Genomic DNA, 20,370 nt, shown 5'->3' on the forward strand with positions numbered 1-20,370 from the left:
GGCCAGCACAGGTGGGTTGTGGGAACATAATCTAACTGTCACCTACCAAACCTCACTCTCAGAGAACCAAACTAGAAGGAAAACATTTGTCCACGCACAGACCATGCTATTATTTGTGATAACACTCTACATTACGGTCTATAACTATACCATCGTGCACGGTATAGCTCACTCGTCAATCTGTTGGTGTGTGAAAGCTTATTATTCAGTACCTACATTACTGTTATTAATTATAATGTGTTTCTGTTACAAAGCCTCAATGTGCTATTTTCTCAGTCTCTGCATTTTGTTCAACTGAACTCAATAGTCTAGGTTTATTGGAACACTTGGAGAAAAGTAAGATCAAATTAAATTTAGTGAAATTTCAAAAGTTGTTACACTCTTGTGTTTAAAAAATTGTTTGCTGTGAACTTTTCAAGTCTTTCTAAGTTTTGTGTGTGTGTGTGTGTGTGTGTGTGTGTGTGTGTGTGTGTGTGTGTGTTGATGTGTGTTGGTGTGTGTGTAAAAGGTGTCCTCTCAGGAACATGCTGGAATCTCTTGTCAGTCCAGCGCCTGTCTTGGTCTGATTTGTGGCGTACACTGAGCTCTTAATGTAGCGCTGTAAACTTGGAGGGGATTTATAAGTGAGAGCCTGTTTCTTCCCGAGTCTGAACGCTCCCCGTGGGATCACATGACAACTTTCCTTACAGCCCCAGTGCTGTTATTTACCGGCCGTGGACTTTTTCAAATTCATCTCTTTCCCCCCTTTCAATTGCTCTCTCTCTTTCCCTCTCTCCCTCTCTCTTTTCCTTCTCCGACACCTCCCCTCTCTCTCTCTCTCTTTCTCCTTTGGTGTGTCTCTCTCCTGCTGAGTCCTCCCCTCCCCTCTCGTTGCCGCCTCCTCATTTGTTACGTGTCGGTTAGCTATCTGTGTATCTGTGAGCCGTATTGTGTTGGACTCTCCTCTGCTTTTCTCCTTTACTCTCCCACATTCTTGATCTCCCATCTCGTTTTTTCTCTCTCTCTAGCTCTCTTTCTCTCGATCTCTCTCTCTCACATATACACACACTCCCTCTCTCTCGCTCTTTTTCTCTCTCCCCCTCTCAGTTGCCTGTGTTGTGAGGAGTTGTGTCTGATGGCCTTGTGAGGTATGTGTGTGTGTGTGTGTGTATGTGTGTGGGAGAGTGAGTGAGTGAGTGAGTGTGTGTGTGTGTGTGTGTGTGTGTGTGTGTATGTATGTGTGTGGGAGAGTGAGTGAGTGAGTGTGAGTGTGTGTGTGTGTGTGTGTGTGTGTGTGTATGTGTGTGGGAGAGTGAGTGAGTGAGTGTGAGTGTGTGTGTGTGTGTGTGTGTGTGTGTGTGTGTGTGTGTGTGTGTGTGTGTGTGTGTGTGTGTGTGTGTGTGTGTGTGTGTGTGTGTGTGTGTATATGCGTGTGGGAGAGTGAGTGAGTGAGTGTGAGTGTGTGTATGTGTGTGGGAGAGTGTGTGTGTGTGTGTGTGTGTGTGTGTGTGTGTGTGTGTGTGTGTGTATATGCGTGTGGGAGAGTGAGTGAGTGAGTGTGTGTGTGTGTGTGTGTGTGTGTGTGTGTGTGTGTGTGTGTGTGTGTGTGTGTGTGTGTGTATATGCGTGTGGGAGAGTGAAGTACGTGGCAGATCTCACAGCCAGCCAAGCAGACTGTGGCCAACACCTGCTCCTGTCTCCAACGCCCCTCACTCTCCTCATTACCTGTCAATCTATCACGGGCAGACATATCAGATGTCTCCCAGAGAGACGCCAGAAGGGCTCAACACTGAAGACAGGGGAGATACGTGCCCTTCTGCTCTGCCTGTTTCGGATTGTACGCACAACACCATTTCACTTACAAAAGCAACTATTGTTTTGTTTTTTAGTTTTTTTTGTCAAAACAAAACAACACTGTTTTTCTCTGAAGGTGTTTGAGAATTTCTCTCTCACCAGCTGAGAGGATTGTTGTGTTATACACACACATGAGTACTTTCTCTCCCCCCCCCCCCCCCCCCCCCCCACTCTTGTTAGTTTTTAAGATGGTCCACCCCCTGCGGTCGGAGTGTTTTTGGGTCGGTCCTTTGATTGGCGTCTCTGTGCAGAGAGGTGAAGCCCTTGACAAGCAAGCAGCCCCTGCAGCTGGGCGGGGCCAGAGGTGTCAGGTTACAGTAGCAAGGCGGCGGCTGCTGCTCCGGTCTCCTAGGGATGGGGTGGCGGGGGCGGGGTGGGGGGGGTGAGTGGGGGGGAGGGGTGCGCGGGCGGTCCAACGCCTCATCAAGGTGCATTAATGTCTGCTCAACCAGCTCCTAACCCTCTTTATCCCCTCCCCAAACACACACACGCACTCGCGCACGCACACACACACACACAAACACACACAATCTCTCGCTCCCCTCTCCCTCTTCTCTCACTCAATCACTCATTCTATTTTATACCCCCATTCCTTTTTTTCTCTCTCCTTTTCTCACACACTCACTCCCTTTTTTTTCCATTTCTTTCTTTCTTTCACTCACTCAATCACTCACTATTTCACCCCCCTCCTCTTTTCCCCTCACCCTCTCTCTCTTTTCCCCCTCTCTCGCCCCCTCCCATTCTCCCTCTTAGTGTCTGAGCTCTTGTGATTTACGGTAATTATCCATCTTTGGGGTCATCTATCAGCCAGACCGTTGCTAGGTGATGGAGCCAGCTGCCTTTGGCTGTTGTCTGGGGCCTCTGTGTGTGTTGTCTTTCAGGGGACTGCGAGCAGCACAGGTGAGCCGCGTGTGTGTGTGTGTGTGTGTGTACGTGAACGTGCGCACGTGTGTGTGTGTGTGTGTGTGTGTACATAACAGCTGAAACATACTGGGTGTTTTTTTGTACTCAGGGATTTCTTAAACGAAAGGGAAGTACAGGTCAACGCAGTGAGACACAAGACTAGAGGAGTTGTTAGAAACAGACTATAGTCTGAGGGCGCTTCAAAGAAGGGTGTTTAAATAGCAGTGTGCATGCAGGGGTATGAGTTTGGACTACAAACGACATTGTTCTCTCTCTCTCTCTCTCTCTCTCTCTCTCTTGCTCTCTCTCTCTCTCTCTCTCTTCATGCCATGCCTCTTCTTTCACCATGCACCCTGTGTGCTCGGTGAGCTCCCCTCAGAGACTGTACCAGAAAACAGGGAGAATAGAGTGAGAGAGAGTGAGAGAGTGATAAAGTGAGTTAAACATGGAATAGTTAAACTCCTCCTTCTCCTCCTCCACCCGTGTCTTTAGCGTCGTATTTGCTTAGCCTCCGATGCTAACACGGGATTACCCTCAGCTGGGTGTACGAACCCTGTGTGCGTGCTTTTGTGTGTGCACATTTGTTTGTGCCTGTAGTAAACTGTAAACACACACTTCAGCACCCCCCCCCCCCCCCTTCACCCTCACCATGTTCTCCAGGCTAATTAGGATTACTTACGTTGTTAGTCATCAGGCGGAGGTGAGCGCCGCTAAAATCTAGCTAATGCCACCTCCTCCAATTAGTGCGTAATCTCCACTTTGGTTAATAAGCTAACCTGTTGTGTACGGGCAACGCTTAATTGGCCCACCCTTCGGCAGGAATCGGGGCTGGTGTGTGTTTGCATCTGTCGACGTGACGGCGTGCCGTGCTCCATAGGTCTGCCCGTACGTGGGCACGGTGCACAGAGAGGGTGGGGACGCTCCCGTGAGGGGCATCTGCCAGCATCGGGCTAGACCTGGAAAGCACTGCTCGGAATACAAAAACAATGCTGTCTTATTTTTACACACACACACACACACACCGACACACACACACCGACACTCACATATATATATATATGTATATATAAATATATATATATATACACACACACATACTTTCTGTCTTTTCTTTCATGATGCTCCTCTCTCTCTCTCTCATTCTTTCTTTGAAGCAGATCTCTCCATTTTCTCTATGTCAGTCCACCAAAATGAACTGCTTCAGTGTCTCTTCACTTTCTCTCCCTTTCTCCTCCCCTTCTCTTTCTTTCCTTTCTCGTATGCTTGCCTCCTCTCTCTCTCTCTCTCTCTCTCTCTCTCTCCTCATTTCCCCCCCTCCTCTTTAAGCACTCACTTCAAAGGCATTTGTTTATTCTCCTGCCTCCCGACATTGTCTCTTGTAATTAAACGAGCATGTTGAAATTTATGGTTTAATTATACCGGGCTGGTTATGCAGGGGAGACAGGGACGAGCTGATATGCTCTATAAAAATAAATAAATTCCATATTGTTTTATTGAGCCCACATGTCTGCATTGTCTGGAGTGTGTGTGTGTGTGTGTGTGTGTGTGTGAGTGCGTACGTGCGTGCTTGCGTGTGTGTAAGTAATGTCTGTTTCTATTTATTGAGCAGGTGAATGCCTCAGTAGAGAATCATGTTTGCACGTGCGTTACATGCAGTTCTTATGTAGTTATTTGTTTCATTTCATATGTTGTGTGAATGCCCTATATAGTCGTGTTAGTGTGTGTGTGTGTGTGTGTGTGTGTGTGTGTGTGTGTGTGTGTGTGTGTGTGTGTGTGTGTGTGAGCAGGTCAGGAGCATACTCAGAATGGGAGAAAATCCAAATATGAAAGGGGTATGAATTGCGATCGATCGTGCTGGTACAGTCTATTGATCTTGCCGCATGTTAAAACCTATCTGTGAACCACAAAGTGCAATCGCCTGCCTCTCTCCTCCTCTCCTCTCCTCTCCTCTCCTCCCCAGCTCAAGCCCATTCTGACCCCCGTTTCCTGGGGAAACAACAAACACATCCATAAATACGGTGTGCTTAGTATGGAAGTGTGTGTGTGTGTGTGTGTGTGTGTTTGTAATGTATCCTAAATGGATCCTAAAATGTAGGCTCTTCCTCCTAGTTTATATTGTCAGTGAATCAGTGTTATTGTATGGATGCGTGTGAAAGAATATGTATGTGTGTATATTTTATCTGTATGTTTGTGTCATAGGAGAAGTTGTAGAAATATCGCTAGTGCTAGCCAGTTCTGTGATTTAATCTTTTAGTATAAATCTTTCTCTATAAATAACCCCCCCTCTCTCACTTCCTCTCATGAACATGCACACATACATACACAATGGCAAAGGGCTGGGATGCCATTCTTTGAACGGTGCCTCACGGCGAATCATGTTACGATAAGTTTACATTCAAACGGCAGCCATACTATGGAGGGCTCAATCCATGAGGGGTACTGTCCACTTCTTAATAGCAGTGTTGACTTCTCTCTCGATCACTCTCTCTCTCTCTGTCTCTGTCTTTCGCTCTCTCTCTATCTCCCTCTCTCTCTCTCTCTTTCTCTCTCCCTCACTCTCTCTCTCCCGTTGGTGTGATGTGTTTATATTTTTACAGACCACCTCCTTTGAGGTGAGGTCGCTGGCGTTTAACCCACTCGTCTTCCTCACCTTTCACCTCCTCTTTTGATCAGTGTGTTTTACACCCGCCGTAAAAAACAGGAACTTTTGAAGGGAGAGGTACCTAACGTGCTCCTCAGGGAAATCTTAATGTTGTGTTAACACAGCTCCCACCCTCTCCCAAAGCCCCCCCCCCCCCCCCCCACTGTTACCCTTTAAAGGAACTCACAGGAAATGCTGCCAGAGTAGAGTAGACCAAAGGTTTAGTATGTTAACGCTTACAAGCTGTCTGTGCCTCCATGTGTACATTACATATTAAAATGAACTATGTACATCCCCCCTAAATACTAATACAGTGCCCATTATTAGGGATGTATACTTTTCTATCCTTATGGTCCTTTATTTATATGCAAAGCAGTTGATTTTCTCTCTTCTGTTATTTTTTTTTGTATGTGACTTTTTTTACTTTGTCCCAGAAGTGGAGCAGCGTGCGCGGGGTCTCAGCTGTCACTGTGTGCATTTGTCACGCTTCCTTTAGTTGATGCAGAAAAATGTGAAGTGCACTGTCTATTCTCCTCCGAGGTTTTATTTACATCACACAAGGATGCGAACGAAATAGTGCCAAGGAGGAGGGGGAGGAGGAGGAGGAGGAGGGGGGTTGCATCTCCCCCCCCCACCACCATGACTGGGCCGGAAGTGTAGAAGCACAGGAGATAAATCTGTGTGATCGGGGCTAAAGGGGGAGCAGGAGAAAGCGAGGGAAGAGCAGAGGAAGAAGGAGGAGTGGAGGCCTGAGAGAGAGAGAGAGAGAGCGCTGTTATTTAAAGCTCCGGAGGTGTTCTGCCATATGCTCCATTATCCACTCTGAGATGGGCTGCTGCTGGACCAAACCTCACATCTCAGCCTGGGTGGTGAGAGAGAGGAGGGGGGGAGGGAAGCAGTGATGGAGCGTGAGTACAGGGAGAGGGTAGACACAGAGAGAGGAAGAGACTAACTGAGGGAAAATGACTGTAAAGCTGTCATTTTAAGAATGAAATCCCCTGCATATTGATGATGGAAGATGATGCGTAGCCATCTCTTTGCGAATCCAAAGTCATCTAAATGGAGATCATGCAACGTCAACACCTTCCATTGGTATGTTTCCATTCTGACTGGAGAACAGCCCTGCACAGAACTACAAGGGAAGCAGAAGACGACCAAAGGCCAAAAAGCAAAGAGCGTTATGACATGGACAAAACCGTCCCAGTTAGCGTTCCATCACTAATCCAAACAATCCAGAAGATTCTTTCTCAGTAATAACACATTTATAGATATTTATATCTTGCACACTTCACGTTTGTATAACAGTCATGGGAATGTATACTTTGAGGTGTGGGTGTTGTTGATTGATAGTGGGCTAGCCAGGCCCCTCTGGTCCCTGTCTTGGTTGTGTGTGTGTGTGTGTGTGTGTGTGTGTGTGTGTGGCGAGGGTCGGGCATGTTGCTGCCGGATCACACTCACTTACGCCGCTCCGGAGAGACCCATCTCAGCATCCCCTCTGACACGCAGGCGGCCACATTACCATAATTGGCTTTTCTACATGACGGGACAGAGGAAATAATAATGTCATTTTATTTACAGCCCTTGTGTGTCCAACCCCCCTCTCTACTCTTCTCTTCTCCTATCCTATCCTCTCCTCTCCTCCCTTTCTCTTTCTCTTCTCCTTTTCCCGCTGCCTTTATTTTCCTCTCATCTCCTCCTGTCCCCCTCTCTCACCTCTCTCTCACTCAAACTCCCTCCTTCTCTCTCTCTCTCTTTCTCTCTCTCTCTCTCTCTATCTCTCTCTCTCCCTCCCACGCTCTCGTTCTCTCCATCCGTTCTGCCACACCGCACAGGTCAAGCAATGGCTTTTTGATCAGCTGCTGTCCAAAGCCATCAGAGGCAAGAGGCTTGTAATGGAGACTGGGGTGACAAACGGAATCTGGGGGGGGAAGAAAGAAGACGACCCCCGCTTTCCCATTAAAATGTCCGCTAAACGGCCCCCCGGTTTCACTGTGCTCCGGGGGAAAGAAGCGAGGACTTGGCCCATCTAAATGACATGACTGAAAGGGGCCCGTATTGGACATTAGTGCTGCAAATGACTGCGGTGATTGCCCTCTCTTTCCCAAAATCACCTCAAATAAATAAAGAAATGTGGGTAAATAAAATAAGGCCAGGGAAATGGGGGGCCGGGGGTTCCCTGTGTGGTCTCATCTTCCCTCTCTCTCTCTCTCTCTTCCTCACTCTTCACTCTCTCAGTTCTCTCTCACTCAATCTCTCTCTCTGTTTCTCTCGCTGGTGTCCCCTGCTTTTCGGCCGGATATCTTATCTAGTTTGTTTGGGTTTGACAGCAGCCAAATGGCAAGGCACTGTGAGCTTGACAGAGTGTGTTATTGATTTAACAACCAGCTGACTCGTGCAAAAAAGAAAAAGAAACTACAGGAAAGAGGGGGGAGAAAATAGTGAAGGGAAGAGGGAGGGAGGGAAAAAAAAGGAAAGGAAAGGAGATAAAGATGGTGAAGTGTCTCACATAAATGGGATATTCAAAAGCCAATATTGTGACCATGCGGTTGGGGGAAAAATGAATGCAGTCTTTCTACGGTTTCCAGAGGTGTATCATCTAGGGGGGGGAAATAGTTGCACCCTGTATGAGTGTAACGTCATGCCAGAAGCCCACGCGTCTGGTGCACACCCAGAGAGAAGCACAGAGCACTGTCAGTCTCATTAATTATAAAACCCCTGGATCTGCCTGCCTGTCGGTCTGTCTGCCAGCCAACCACCCATGCACTTTAAGGATGTTAGGGCGCATACAAAAAATCAACAAAATAGGACATGGCGCCTTGGTCCCAGGTCCTGCTGGATGGCTGTTTTTATTCGGACATGTGAGCGTTAAAATGTCACGGTGCTCACGTGAACGTGGCGGATGAAATTTGGCCGTCCGTGTGGCCTGACCTGGGATGGCGTGTTGGTTTAGTTGCCCGCTGTTTGTGACAGCTAGTGGCGGGTCGTGGCGCGGCGCCGCTGTCTCCTGTCTGGTTGAGCGCCGGGTGTCCGCGAGCAGAAGTGACAGGCGCTTTTTCGCCCGCGCAGATGGTCCTGCTCTCAGCCATCACCCTCACTCCCTCTCCCTCTCTCCTTCTCTCTCCCTCTTTCCACCGGGCTGACATGATGGACAGGACGGCACGTAGCTACACGTCCCCCCTCCTTTCCATCCCTCCCTTCCATCCCTCCCTCTCTCCCTTCCCCTCCTCCGCTAGCCCCCGTTTCCATCCTCCAGCACATCACTCCCACACCTCCCACCAGCAGCCCTTCGATCCAGCACAACACATTCAGTCCCAGAGTAAATTTGCCTGCTTTCTCTCTCAGGTCTCTTTTCCATCAGTACTTTTGTTCAGCCAGGGGAGAGCAGGGATGCTGGCCATGTCCGCAAGTGAATTGTGTAGGGTTTTGACAGACAGGCGTCCAGTGGTCAGTGGTCAGGTGTCCAGTGGTCTATGCATAGTGTGTTCTGGAATTAAAGTGTATAAATGTAAAATGTTGAAGGAGCTTTACCATTCTTGACGATGCTCGACTTGGTGTAAAACACAAGAGGACACTGCAAAACCATGGAGTCAACAGTGATATATTTGATCACAGTATGACCACTGAAAACAATTTGGGGCATGAAATGTATTCATGCTCAAAATCACAGAACTTTGTGGTATCCATAGTGATAAGACATTGACTACCCCCAGAAATATATGAAGCTTGAACATGGAAAGACAGTGCTTGTGTCCAGTCTACTTCTATTATTAAGTATGAGTAGGAGTTTACGTATCAGCACATCAGGGGTTATAGGGCAGTAGGAAAAAAATAGGCCTAGCAGTCAGCTGATGGTATTCAAACACTAGCATAGTAGCCTCATGAATCTGTTATTCATTTGGAAAAAGTGTCCTAAAGAAAATAAGTCAAGGCTCCTGTGGGTGTGTTCACCCCTGAACACTAAGTCTGCAAGGAAAATGATTGGAAACAATGGTGGGGAGCATATTTCAATTCATTTTTCATGACCATCTGTACATTGTTGTACCTACAGAGCCAGCAGTGAAAAAAAGAGGCAAGAGAAACAGTGTACACATTACCAGGGTGCATTCTGCCACCATCTCTTAATACGAACATGTGAACACATGGAGGCTTGCACACACACATACACTTACACACATTCACACACACACACACACACACACATTCACCCCGATGCAGCTGCTAGCCTTTCTCTCTTCCCCTTGTATCTCTTCGCATGCAGCAGTAAATGGTGCCAGCATACATATATCAGGTATTATGTCCACTTAGATTATGATATGACAGCTTAGCGTGGTGTTTGAAGCTGACAGCACATCTGTTTCATCAGGAGAGACTGATACTGGCATCTAGGACACACATCTCACCATGGAGGAAGGAGATAAAGGGAGAACTAAGGGGGCTGTCTTTCCTGTCTCCCTTCCCTCTCTCTCTCTCTCTCTCTTTCCCCCCTTCCCTCTCCTCTGCTCTCTGCCTCTCCGTCTGTCTCTCTTCGCTCACTCACTCTCTCAAGGCACGTTTTTGTTTGTTTGTGGGTTTGTTCATAAATGAATTTTTAATAGCAGCTTCAGGCACTGACCATGGTAAATATAAAATGTTTGTTGTGATCGACACAATGCGCTATTTCTTAGATCCTCGTGTCATCCCGTCTGCTGATTACCGTAGTGTAATCTCTGTGTACAGACCTTGGGTCGTGTTTATATGAGCAGTAATGTTTGTGGGTAAAATATGCAGTAGGATCACAGTGTGTATCTAGTCTAAACAGTTCTCACAAAGACTGACACACAGTCTAGTTAAAACCGAAATGGGTACAGAGATTCGATATCACAAAACCTCATGCTAAATGATTCAGTAACTGGAAGAACATTGCTAAATACTATCAGCACTGTTGTTTTCTGTCATGACACAATTCTGTTCCTCCTACCTGCCTTAATAATATCTAAAACGAGTTCCAATTGGTGTTGCTGAAATAATAATCTATTTTATTAGTGCAATGCTGACCCCACCATTTTTTCTGTGTTGTAGCTTATGCGCCAGGAGATGAGCTGAAGGATGGGCCCTTTGATGAGGAGCACCTCCACGATGACGGCCTGTCACTGGATGGCCAAGACACGGAGTATATCTGCAACGAGGAAGAGGAGGATGCTTTCATGGGCCCCCCCAGTTTCCGTGACTCCCCCCTGAGTAACGGTACCAACCCGGATGCTGGGTATGGCTCCCCCCTCAGTGACACTAGCGAGCGCCTCACCGACTTCAAAAGCACGTCCTCCAGAGATGGCCAGGACAAAGAGGAAGGGTCCTGCCGCATGGACACCGCCCCCGCCACCGCCACCAGCCCCCCCTCAATCAACAGCAGCAGTAATGCTCTCCATGACAGCTTGGCCCAGATGAAAGCCGTCTATGCAAACCTGATCTCTGATGCATCATGGTCCCGCATTGCCATGGACATCATGAAGGCCAAGCCAGAGTCCTCCAGCAGTGCCATGGCCAACTCTGCTGCTGCCCTTGCTATCAAGGCTGTCGCCGCCTGCCCCAGTAGCAGCAGTGCTACCAGCAACAGCAGCAGCCATCACAATGGAAAGAGCACTACAGTCAACCTTCCGATCAGCAGCGCAAACAGCAACTCAAATGGCCCCCCTACTACAACCACGCTTCCCAGCAGTGATGGCAATAACAGCGGCACTGTGGGTTCCAGCAATGGGGCTGGTATTGCCTATGACTGGCACCAAGCAGCCCTGGCTAAAACCCTCCAGCAAACCCCTTACCATTTACTGCCAGAGCCTAGTCTCTTTAGCACGGTGCAGCTCTACAGGCAAAACAACAAGCTCTACGGCTCTGTTTTCACCGGTGCCAGCAAGTTCAGGTGTAAGGACTGCAGTGGAGCCTACGACACATTGGTGGGGCTCACCGTGCATATGAATGAGACCGGCCACTACCGCGACGACAACAAAGACAAAGAGCAAGACAGTGGAAAGCGCTGGTCCAAGCCCCGCAAGCGGTCACTGATGGAAATGGAGGGCAAGGAGGATGCCCAGAAGGTGCTCAAGTGTATGTACTGCGGCCACTCCTTCGAGTCCCTGCAGGACCTGAGTGTCCACATGATCAAGACCAAGCATTACCAGAAGGTGCCTCTCAAAGAACCTATGCCGGCACTGGCGACCAAACTGGTGTCCTCAGCCAAAAAGCGTATGCTTCAGGACTCTCTCATCGCTCCATGCTCCCCTGAGACTGTCTTAGGTAGCGGTGGTGTTCCCACTGGGGATGCTGGGAAAGATGCTAAATTAGCAGGTAATCCATATGTTACACCCAACAACCGCTATGGGTACCAGAATGGCGCCAGTTACACTTGGCAGTTTGAAGCCCGCAAGGCACAGATCCTGAAGTGTATGGAGTGTGGAAGCTCCCATGACACTTTGCAGCAGCTAACTGCCCACATGATGGTCACAGGTCACTTCCTCAAGGTCACAAACTCCGCCTCCAAGAAAGGCAAGCAGCTGGTATTTGATCCAGTGGTGGAGGAGAAGTTTCAGTCCATTCCTTTGCCCCCAACCACCACAAGACTTCCTGTTCCCTCGATCAAATCTCAACCTGTGTCCCCAGCTCTCTCCACATGTTCAGAGGAAAAGAAAGAGACACCAGAGGACAGGAGAATGGAGTCAAGTGAGCATGGAGAGAAAAAGATCAAAGAAGAGAAAGATGACGAGAAAAGTGTCGAGAAAACAGAGTCAAATTCCACATCCTACAAGTACCTTACAGAGGAGGACCTGGATGAGACGCCAAATGGAGGCTTGGACATTCTGAAGTCATTGGAGAACACTGTGTCCAGTGCCATCAGTAAGGCCCAAACTGGTACCCCTACATGGGGAGGCTACCCCAGCATCCATGCTGCCTACCAGCTCCAGGGAGCTATGAAGTCATCTTCCTTACTGTCGTCATCTGTTCAGAGCGTTCCCATACAACCAGCTTTCAATAGCAGCATGAGAGCCTTTGTGACAGATCCGGGGTCTCTTATCCACTCCCCCAGGAGTCCCTCATCACCGCCCTCATTACGAAGCAACGTGTCAGCCATGGAAGAGCTGGTGGAGAAGTTGACCGGGAAGGCCTCTGTGAAAAAGGAGAAAGAGGAGAGGGTGGTGAGCGGGGATCGATGCAGGTCCCTTTCCTCTGCCAAATCTCCTTCACCCGTGCAGAGAGAGCAGAAGGATGGCATGCTTCCCATGGCCACCACAGCGACAAGGACCAGCAGTCCCAGAAAGGCAGAGTCTGAATGGGTATGCAAGAAGGAGCCCAAAGACAGCCCAGTCGAAACCCCCAACCATGCCAAAAATGGCTCAGACACATGCAGGTCGCCCATCACCAATGGCAACAGCTTGGGGATCATCACTGACCATTCACCAGAGAGGCCTTTCATTAACCCACTCAGTGCACTGCAGTCAATCATGAACACCCACCTCAGCAAAGCCTCCAAGCCCATCAACCCCACCTCTGACCCACTCTCCATGCTCTACAAAATTAGCAACAGTGTCGTGGAAAAGCCCCTCTTCAACACCACACAGGTGAAGCAACCTGAGCCCACCAACCGGTTCTTCTACGAGAGCAATGACCAGCCCATAGATCTGAGTAAATCCAAAAACGGCAGCAGCAACGCTAGCGGTGACGAGCGCAGCGCCAATGGCACTTCCTGCACTCTGGTGAACAGCTCCATCAATGGTAATAGGCCTCTGCTCTCTCTCTCTGACTCGGTTTCGTCCCCGTTGCGGGAGAACGCGCTGATGGACATCTCAGACATGGTGAAGAACCTCACTGGCAGGCTCACCCCCAAGTCGTCGACCCCGTCCTCCATCTCAGAGAAGTCCGACGTGGAGGGCAGCACGTATGATGACAACCTGGAGGACCTCTCACCCGTGCAGAAGAGAAAAGGCCGGCAGTCGAACTGGAACCCCCAACACCTCCTCATCCTCCAGGCCCAGTTTGCCTCCAGCCTCAGGGAGACCTCGGAGGGTCGCTACGCCATGACCGACCTGGGGCCACAGGAGCGGGTGCACATCTGCAAGTTCACTGGCCTCTCCATGACCACCATCTCCCACTGGCTGGCCAATGTCAAGTACCAGCTGCGGAGAACCGGCGGGACCAAGTTCCTGAAAAACATGGACTCCTGCCAGCCCGTATTCCTCTGCAGCGACTGCGCCTCGCAGTTCAGGACTCCTTCCTCGTACATCGGCCACTTGGAGTTTCACCTGGGCTTCAGTCTGAAGGACCTATCCAAGATGTCTGCCGATCACCTGCGGGAGCAGCAGGCTGTCTCCAAGGTGATAAGTGACAAACTGGGATACGGGAGCCCCCTGGCTTCCATGACAACAGCAGACGATGACTCTGGCTCCGGTGCCATTTACCAGTGCAGACTTTGCAATCGGACGTTTGTTAGCAAACACGCCATTAAGCTGCACCTGAGTAAGACTCACGGCAAATCACCAGAAGACCACCTGGTGTTTGTCACGGCACTGGAGAAGCTGGAGAAACAGGAGAAGATGTGAAGCATTAGGGCGGCAGCCGCAGCTATCCACAAATACACTCCAGTGAGAGCCAGCTATGTAAACTGACCAGTTTCATTGCACTAAAATATATATTGATCACATTTACTGCACTGGGCCAAAACTGAGCCGTCAAAAAAAGATAAAGAAAAGATAAAAGAACGAGAAGAATTAAAAAAAAATAAACATTCAGTCTTACTTTTGTTGTGAAACCGCCTGACTGGACCATGTCTTTTTATGTTCAAGTTTGTTTGTTTGTTTTTTTTGCCAAGTTTTTGACATCTTATTTTGTAATGTATTTATATGCTATTTGTCCTGATCTCTGCATGTCTTTTAGTGATGTTGAACAAGTTTTCATTCAATTAATGCTCTTTAAAAATGACTACTGGTGACTATAGTTGTGGATTTGAAAAAGAAACATTCATTTGGAAAGAGAATAACGAAAATATGACATGAAGAATTTGAAAATGAAATTGTTTAGGTTAAGTGGAAGCCCTTCCGGAAGACTGAAGTAGCACCTTAAAGACAATTTAATTTTGTAAAGAGAACTTTTAAAAATGTTTCAATGACAAAAACAGATTAATTTTATTGATCTTCTGCTTTTAGTTTTTTTAATTATTATTATTTTTGACATTCAACAGCTATATTAACAGAAAGTTCTGATCAGAGGTTGGTTTGTGTGTTGCATTGAGAAAAGGATTCTCCCAACGGTCTGAATAGTTATTGTATTGCTGCTTTTGGTTCAAATCAATCAGTAAGAAGGCATTGCAGTACAGTATGCAAGTTTGTTGTAAGACAAAAAAAATAGATAATGTTTCTTTTCAATGTAAAGTATCACTTTAATAGTAATTTTCAAAACGTATTGTTTGTTACAATATCTTTCTATATTGTGCCGCTTTAATTTCAACCCATAGAAGATATTAGTCCGTTATAATGGTTAGTATGGAAAATGTAAAACTCACATGACATATCTTGCCATTTGCAACAGCTCAATGTTATTTGTACTTTAAGATGTGTGCATTCTTTAACTTTTATATTGTCATTTTATATATGAAAATCTAAAAAAATACCTAAACAAAAAACTGAACACATCCTGTACATAGTTATATGCTGTAGAGACACAAATGTTCCCCTCTTTTTTGGAAAGAAGAAAAAAAAGCTCCTCTAGCTTGGTTTACAGGAAAACAAATAATTATACTTGCATCCTGTTTGATGCATGATAATGGTGTGAAAAGACATGAGCGATGCACAATGACTATACAGTTTAATGTTTTATCAACAATATTGTAAAAAAAGGAAAAAATATCTTTTTAGCGCCAATAACTTTTTCTTTTTTTATTTTCTTTTTCTCAATTGTAAAATAAACCCCAAAGCAGTTGATAATGCATTTTTGTGTTTTTATTGAATATCAAAGTTAATTTCATGTTACACCTCCAAGCACATAAACATAACACAAACACATATAATACTAATATAAAAATAATATTAATAGTAATAATAATAAAGCAAATTGATCTGCAACACATATACTGTATATATATTTCCAAATGATTGGTGATTGCAAGTTCACTGTCACATAACTACACACAAATGTGTCAGGCCGACAGTAAATCTCCTGGGATGTCCTATTTGAACACTACTCCCCCCAGAAGTGTATTGATGTGTACATGCTTGTCTAAACACATTTGCAGCAGTTGCAGGTGTCTTCTTTGTCACAGCACACATCTCCCTCTATGTGTGGCTTTGGTCACTGGCGTGTTTCTATAGTGAAAGACAACCTTCCAGCCTCCAGTGAGCCTGAATTGGTAAATGTAATTTACTGAATGTACTTAATTTACATCTGGTACAGACATTAAGAATAAGATTTAAGGCATACTGATTATTGGCTCTGATCCATACATGTAACATCCTTTGCACAGTACACATCACAGTCAGTTGGACAGGGCATATCTTATTTGAGGCTGATGCCTTATACATTTAACTGATGACCATGGCATTACTGTGCCTATTTTGGGGGGGCTTGCAACACCATGCAAGGAGTTGGAACTCCTAGTTTACTCTCTGCTTATAATTGATAGCATCACCAAACTGCAATCTTCTGTGCCATCAGCAAACTTTAGCGCTACCTTCCTATCAGCTAAAATAGTAAGTACTTGAAATAAAAAGGGCCTAACTGAAACAAAAAAAATGGCAACATGTTTATTGTTAACAGCCAGCTCTCATAATTGCTGTAGTTTATTATGCTACGGATAAAGACGTTACCCTGCATCATGATTAGTTTAACATAGGCTACAGTTAACAGGATTGTTGTAAGTAAAAGAGGTAGCTATCATAACGCAGATCCTAAAGTTTGGTTACATGGAAATTCTTCATCGAAGACGACAAGAGACCTATATGTACACAAAAAATTAAACTGCTATTCAAGAAACCCCCTGATGTAAGTCCATGGATAGCATTAATAACAGAAGATCCAATCAATGCAAATCTTGATGAGATGTTCTGCACTCCAACCTACCCAAGTAACTCTTTGTTTAACCAGTTTTATGTACATTGCTTATTACTCTATAAAATTGCTCTGATGACCATCTGAGGCTTTTTTTCTATCCTTGGGGGGGTGGGGGGTGATTATGATAGCTTTGCCCCCCTAACCATAATTGTCTAGTGATGTCCCTGCTGATGACAGTTAAAAAAAAAATAAAAAAAAGGATCCGAACAGAAAGACAGTTGTTGAATGAAGGCTAGAACATCCAAGCTTTCAGTGGTGTCTGACGGCCGAACAGTCATAAACTGATGATGGTGATAAACTATAAGGGTTCTTATTGTGTTGTGAGCCTCATGCTTGGCTTGTGACTGGTCTTTGGAGCACTCACACTGAAAGAGACAGTGTTATCCTACAAGTGCAAACTCATCCGTCGTTTGTTCATGTCTTCCTGGAAGTCAACTGAACGTCTATCTCCCCTGCCTGGGTCTGGTCTGATGACTATTGACATTAAGCCGATACATAAAAACGGGGGGAAGTTCAACATCTATCAGAGGATTTATTTTCTTCTTTTTTCCTTCCCGCCTCATCTGACAAAGACGAACAGTGTATGTTGCCAGCGTGATAATAGTGCGTTTTATTGTTCGCCAGATCCCAGGGCTAGGGGCGAGTCTCAGATGATCTTGGGCTGACCTTTAATCATCACAGCCGTCTCCCAGAGCACACTGGCCCGGGCTCCCAGAGGCCTCGGTGATCTGAGCTGAGGAGGGGCGCACAGAGACACAGGGACACAGCCACACTGCCTCCCTCGGCAGCAGAACAATGCAGTGTGATGGGGCGCTCCCTCCCACTCCGATTAAGGGCACTCCAATGTGATGGTCAGGAACACACACACACACACACACACACACACACACACACACAAACTAATAAAACGTACACTAACATAGGGATATTCAACTGAAATGGGCAGGAACTCACTGATTCCCACACACAAAAATAAAGAATACACTCACACTTGCATAAGGACATTCTGCTGAAATGGACAGGAGCACACACACACAAACACACACAGACTCGAACAAATAAATATACTCACACTTGCATAGGGACATTCCATTGTATTGGAAAGGAACACACAGACACACAGGGATGGGCCTTGTCCAGTGTACAATTACACGGCCATTTCACACGGCATCACCTCTGTGAGTGATACACACATTCATTCACAAAAGAAACACGGAGCCCCTGGATTAGCCTCCGAATGAGGGTTACAGTTTCCTGGAAGGTGGAGGTGGATGATGGTGGTGTGTGTGTGTGTGGGGGGGGGGGGGGGGTGGGGGGGGTTGGGGGGGGTAGGGGGGGTGATGTAGAGGAAAATAAATAGCACACAGATAAACATGGGACACTTTGAGCTGATTGCAAAGCTCACAAGGAATTGGAAGGGAAAAAAAGGGAGAGAGAGAGAGAGAGAGAGAGAGAGAGAGAGAGAGAGAGAGAAAGCAAGAAGGAGAGAAAAAAAACCTTGTAGTTTTAATACCCCTACGGGTAAACCTGTAATTTTGCTTCAGCGTCAGATAGCTGTCGAGCCCATGCAGACGCTCTCTGCTTTGTTAGGGATCAGCTCGCTGTTTCCTGTGCGTATTCTATGTAAATTACACGTGATAATCGGGACGAAAAACACAATGCCAGTACCTGCGGTGCAGGAACGGAAACCGGGGCTAGATAAACGCCGGGCCGGGGGGAGATTTGCATAGCTTTTGTGTTTTTCGGGCATGCTGAACGTGCGCCTTTAGGATTCACCGGGATTTCCTCGAGGTTTTAGCATTCGTGAATGCGGCTACCTCCTCCCAGGAATCAGACAGTTTATTGGGGGCCAAGGGGGGGAGAGAAAAAATGAAAAAGGGAGGGGGGCGAGGGGGGGCAAGGGGTGCCACAAACCAAATATGTATGAATGAGTAATGTGAGGTACATTTTTTCAGGCGTTTCCACACACAACCTCCTGAACCACCACTCTTGGCCCAAACATACATACACACACAAAACACACACACACACAGTTGTTCTACATTAGAGAAAAATGAAGCACCATGTCCAAAATTCTCCCCATTGTGAAGGGCCTTTCAAATGAACATCTTTCAGTCACTGGCTCTGGCCAAGTGTGAATTCATCGGAATGTACTTACACTCACACACACACACACACACACACACACACACACACACACACACACACACACACACACACACACACACACACACACACACACACACCGTGCACATATACACTACCTAAGGAGGACATAAAAAAGTCTCACATAAACAGCTACTCTCACAAACATGCTGAGCATGTGTGTTCATACCTTGTGGAACTTTGCAGCTCCAAGAGGGGAATGTAAGTCGCTGGAGCACTTGTCTGTTTGTTCTTTTAATGTCAATATGAGAGGGACTAAGTGGAGACCTCCCAGGTGTATTTTAAAACTAAACCTACAATTCCCTCCAAGCCACTAGAGAATTCACTCAACACACACTCACACACATACACACCCACACACACAAATGTGTGATGTGGAGTGCCATGGCAAGACTGCGGATTTTCCAAATAACGTACTGAGCACAGCTGCCTAGGAGATCAGTGAAACAAAGAGACACTGCCGTTGTGGCTTGATGTGTAGACGCTTGAACTCGTCGTTCGCTCCAAGCGTGCTCTTTAATACCCAGGATGAAGGAGGGGAGTGAAGAAAAAAAAAAACAAGAACAACAACGGTATGTGACAGAGAGACAAAAAAATATTACAAAGAGAATTTCACCACTATCGGTGACATAGCGCCCCATAAAAAAGTGTGTTTGTCTCCTGATAGGGAAGCCATTGTGAGATTCGAAGTCAGTCACGAATGTTTGTGCGAGCTGATAAATGTTGCACTTTTGTCTCCAAGCAACACTTGTGTCATACTTTATGATGATCCGTCATTGCCCCAAGCAAAATGGGAAGGACTTTTTTTGAACTTTACACAAATGAATAACTACAAAAAGCAAGAACTTAAACACTTAAATTGGATAAAGGCTTGAACATAATAATGAGATGTATCCATATGTCTCTCCACATATATATTCATTCCCTACCAACTTTCAAAGTTTTAAAGTACATAATTCCTTGAACTTTTAAACTGTTAGCTATTGACGGTGAACTGCGGTAAAGCTTTGTCCCTGCCAGACCCTCTCTCCACAGTCTGTGTGGTATTGGCAGACGTGCGGGCCTTATACAAATGGCACACATTACTGTTCATTTTAGCCACATTTGTTTTCGATGGGGAAGTGCAGGCCATTCTTCAAGGCAAGGTCGCATTCTCTCGGCGGAGAGACAAGTGAAAAAGTTGTCTTTTTGTAGAATGATGGTGGCCGACAGCTGAAGCTAACTGATATCGTGTATTAATCTCAGACAAAGCCTTTAGTTATGATTTTAGCCTCGACAAGGACTCCAGGTTTGGAATAACAGCCAGCCAGCCAACGCCTGGCCACCCGCCCGCTCGCCTGCCTGCCTGCCTGCCTCCACCCCCTTCATTTATCAGAGGCTCAGACAAAACAATGAAAATGAAATGGTTAGGAGCATGAGGGATGCCATTTTCTAAAGCCTCTGCCTTTTAATGTCTGCTCTCCCGACTCATCTGGGAGTTTCTGCAGAAGGGGCAGAGGAACGATTCATTTTCTTTACTGTCCAATGGCCCCGCTAAGAGACATGAAAATATTTTTGTCTATTTGATCCAAGAACAAAATGTGATGAATTATATGGACAAGAAAATATGAATTTACAAAATACTGCCACGTCTCTTTTAATGTAACCCAGGTTTTATATTGCAATGTGAATATTTTGCAGCATCCACATTTTCATGTGAATTATTTAAAAAAAAAAAAAAAGTCATGGCTATTTAAGTGGCATGGCAATATCCACAC

The 20,370-nt window shown here is 46.4% G+C and overlaps 1 protein-coding gene across 1 annotated transcript in view; it reads left to right on the plus strand.

The window, feature by feature from the left end:
- Positions 1-15,209, plus strand: part of LOC308380786 (teashirt homolog 1-like) — a 32,600-nt gene extending 17,391 nt beyond the window's left edge. The window contains exon 2 of the mRNA XM_080858190.1: positions 10,436-15,209. Coding sequence (XP_080714316.1) covers positions 10,436-13,944 — 3,509 coding nt within the window. The 3' untranslated portion in view covers positions 13,945-15,209. The remainder of the gene's footprint in view (positions 1-10,435) is intronic.
- Positions 15,210-20,370: the final 5,161 nt, after the last annotated feature.

The sequence above is a fragment of the Sprattus sprattus genome, assembly GCF_963457725.1.
Source record: "Sprattus sprattus genome assembly, chromosome: 19".
NCBI classification, from domain to species: Eukaryota; Metazoa; Chordata; class Actinopteri; order Clupeiformes; family Clupeidae; genus Sprattus; species Sprattus sprattus.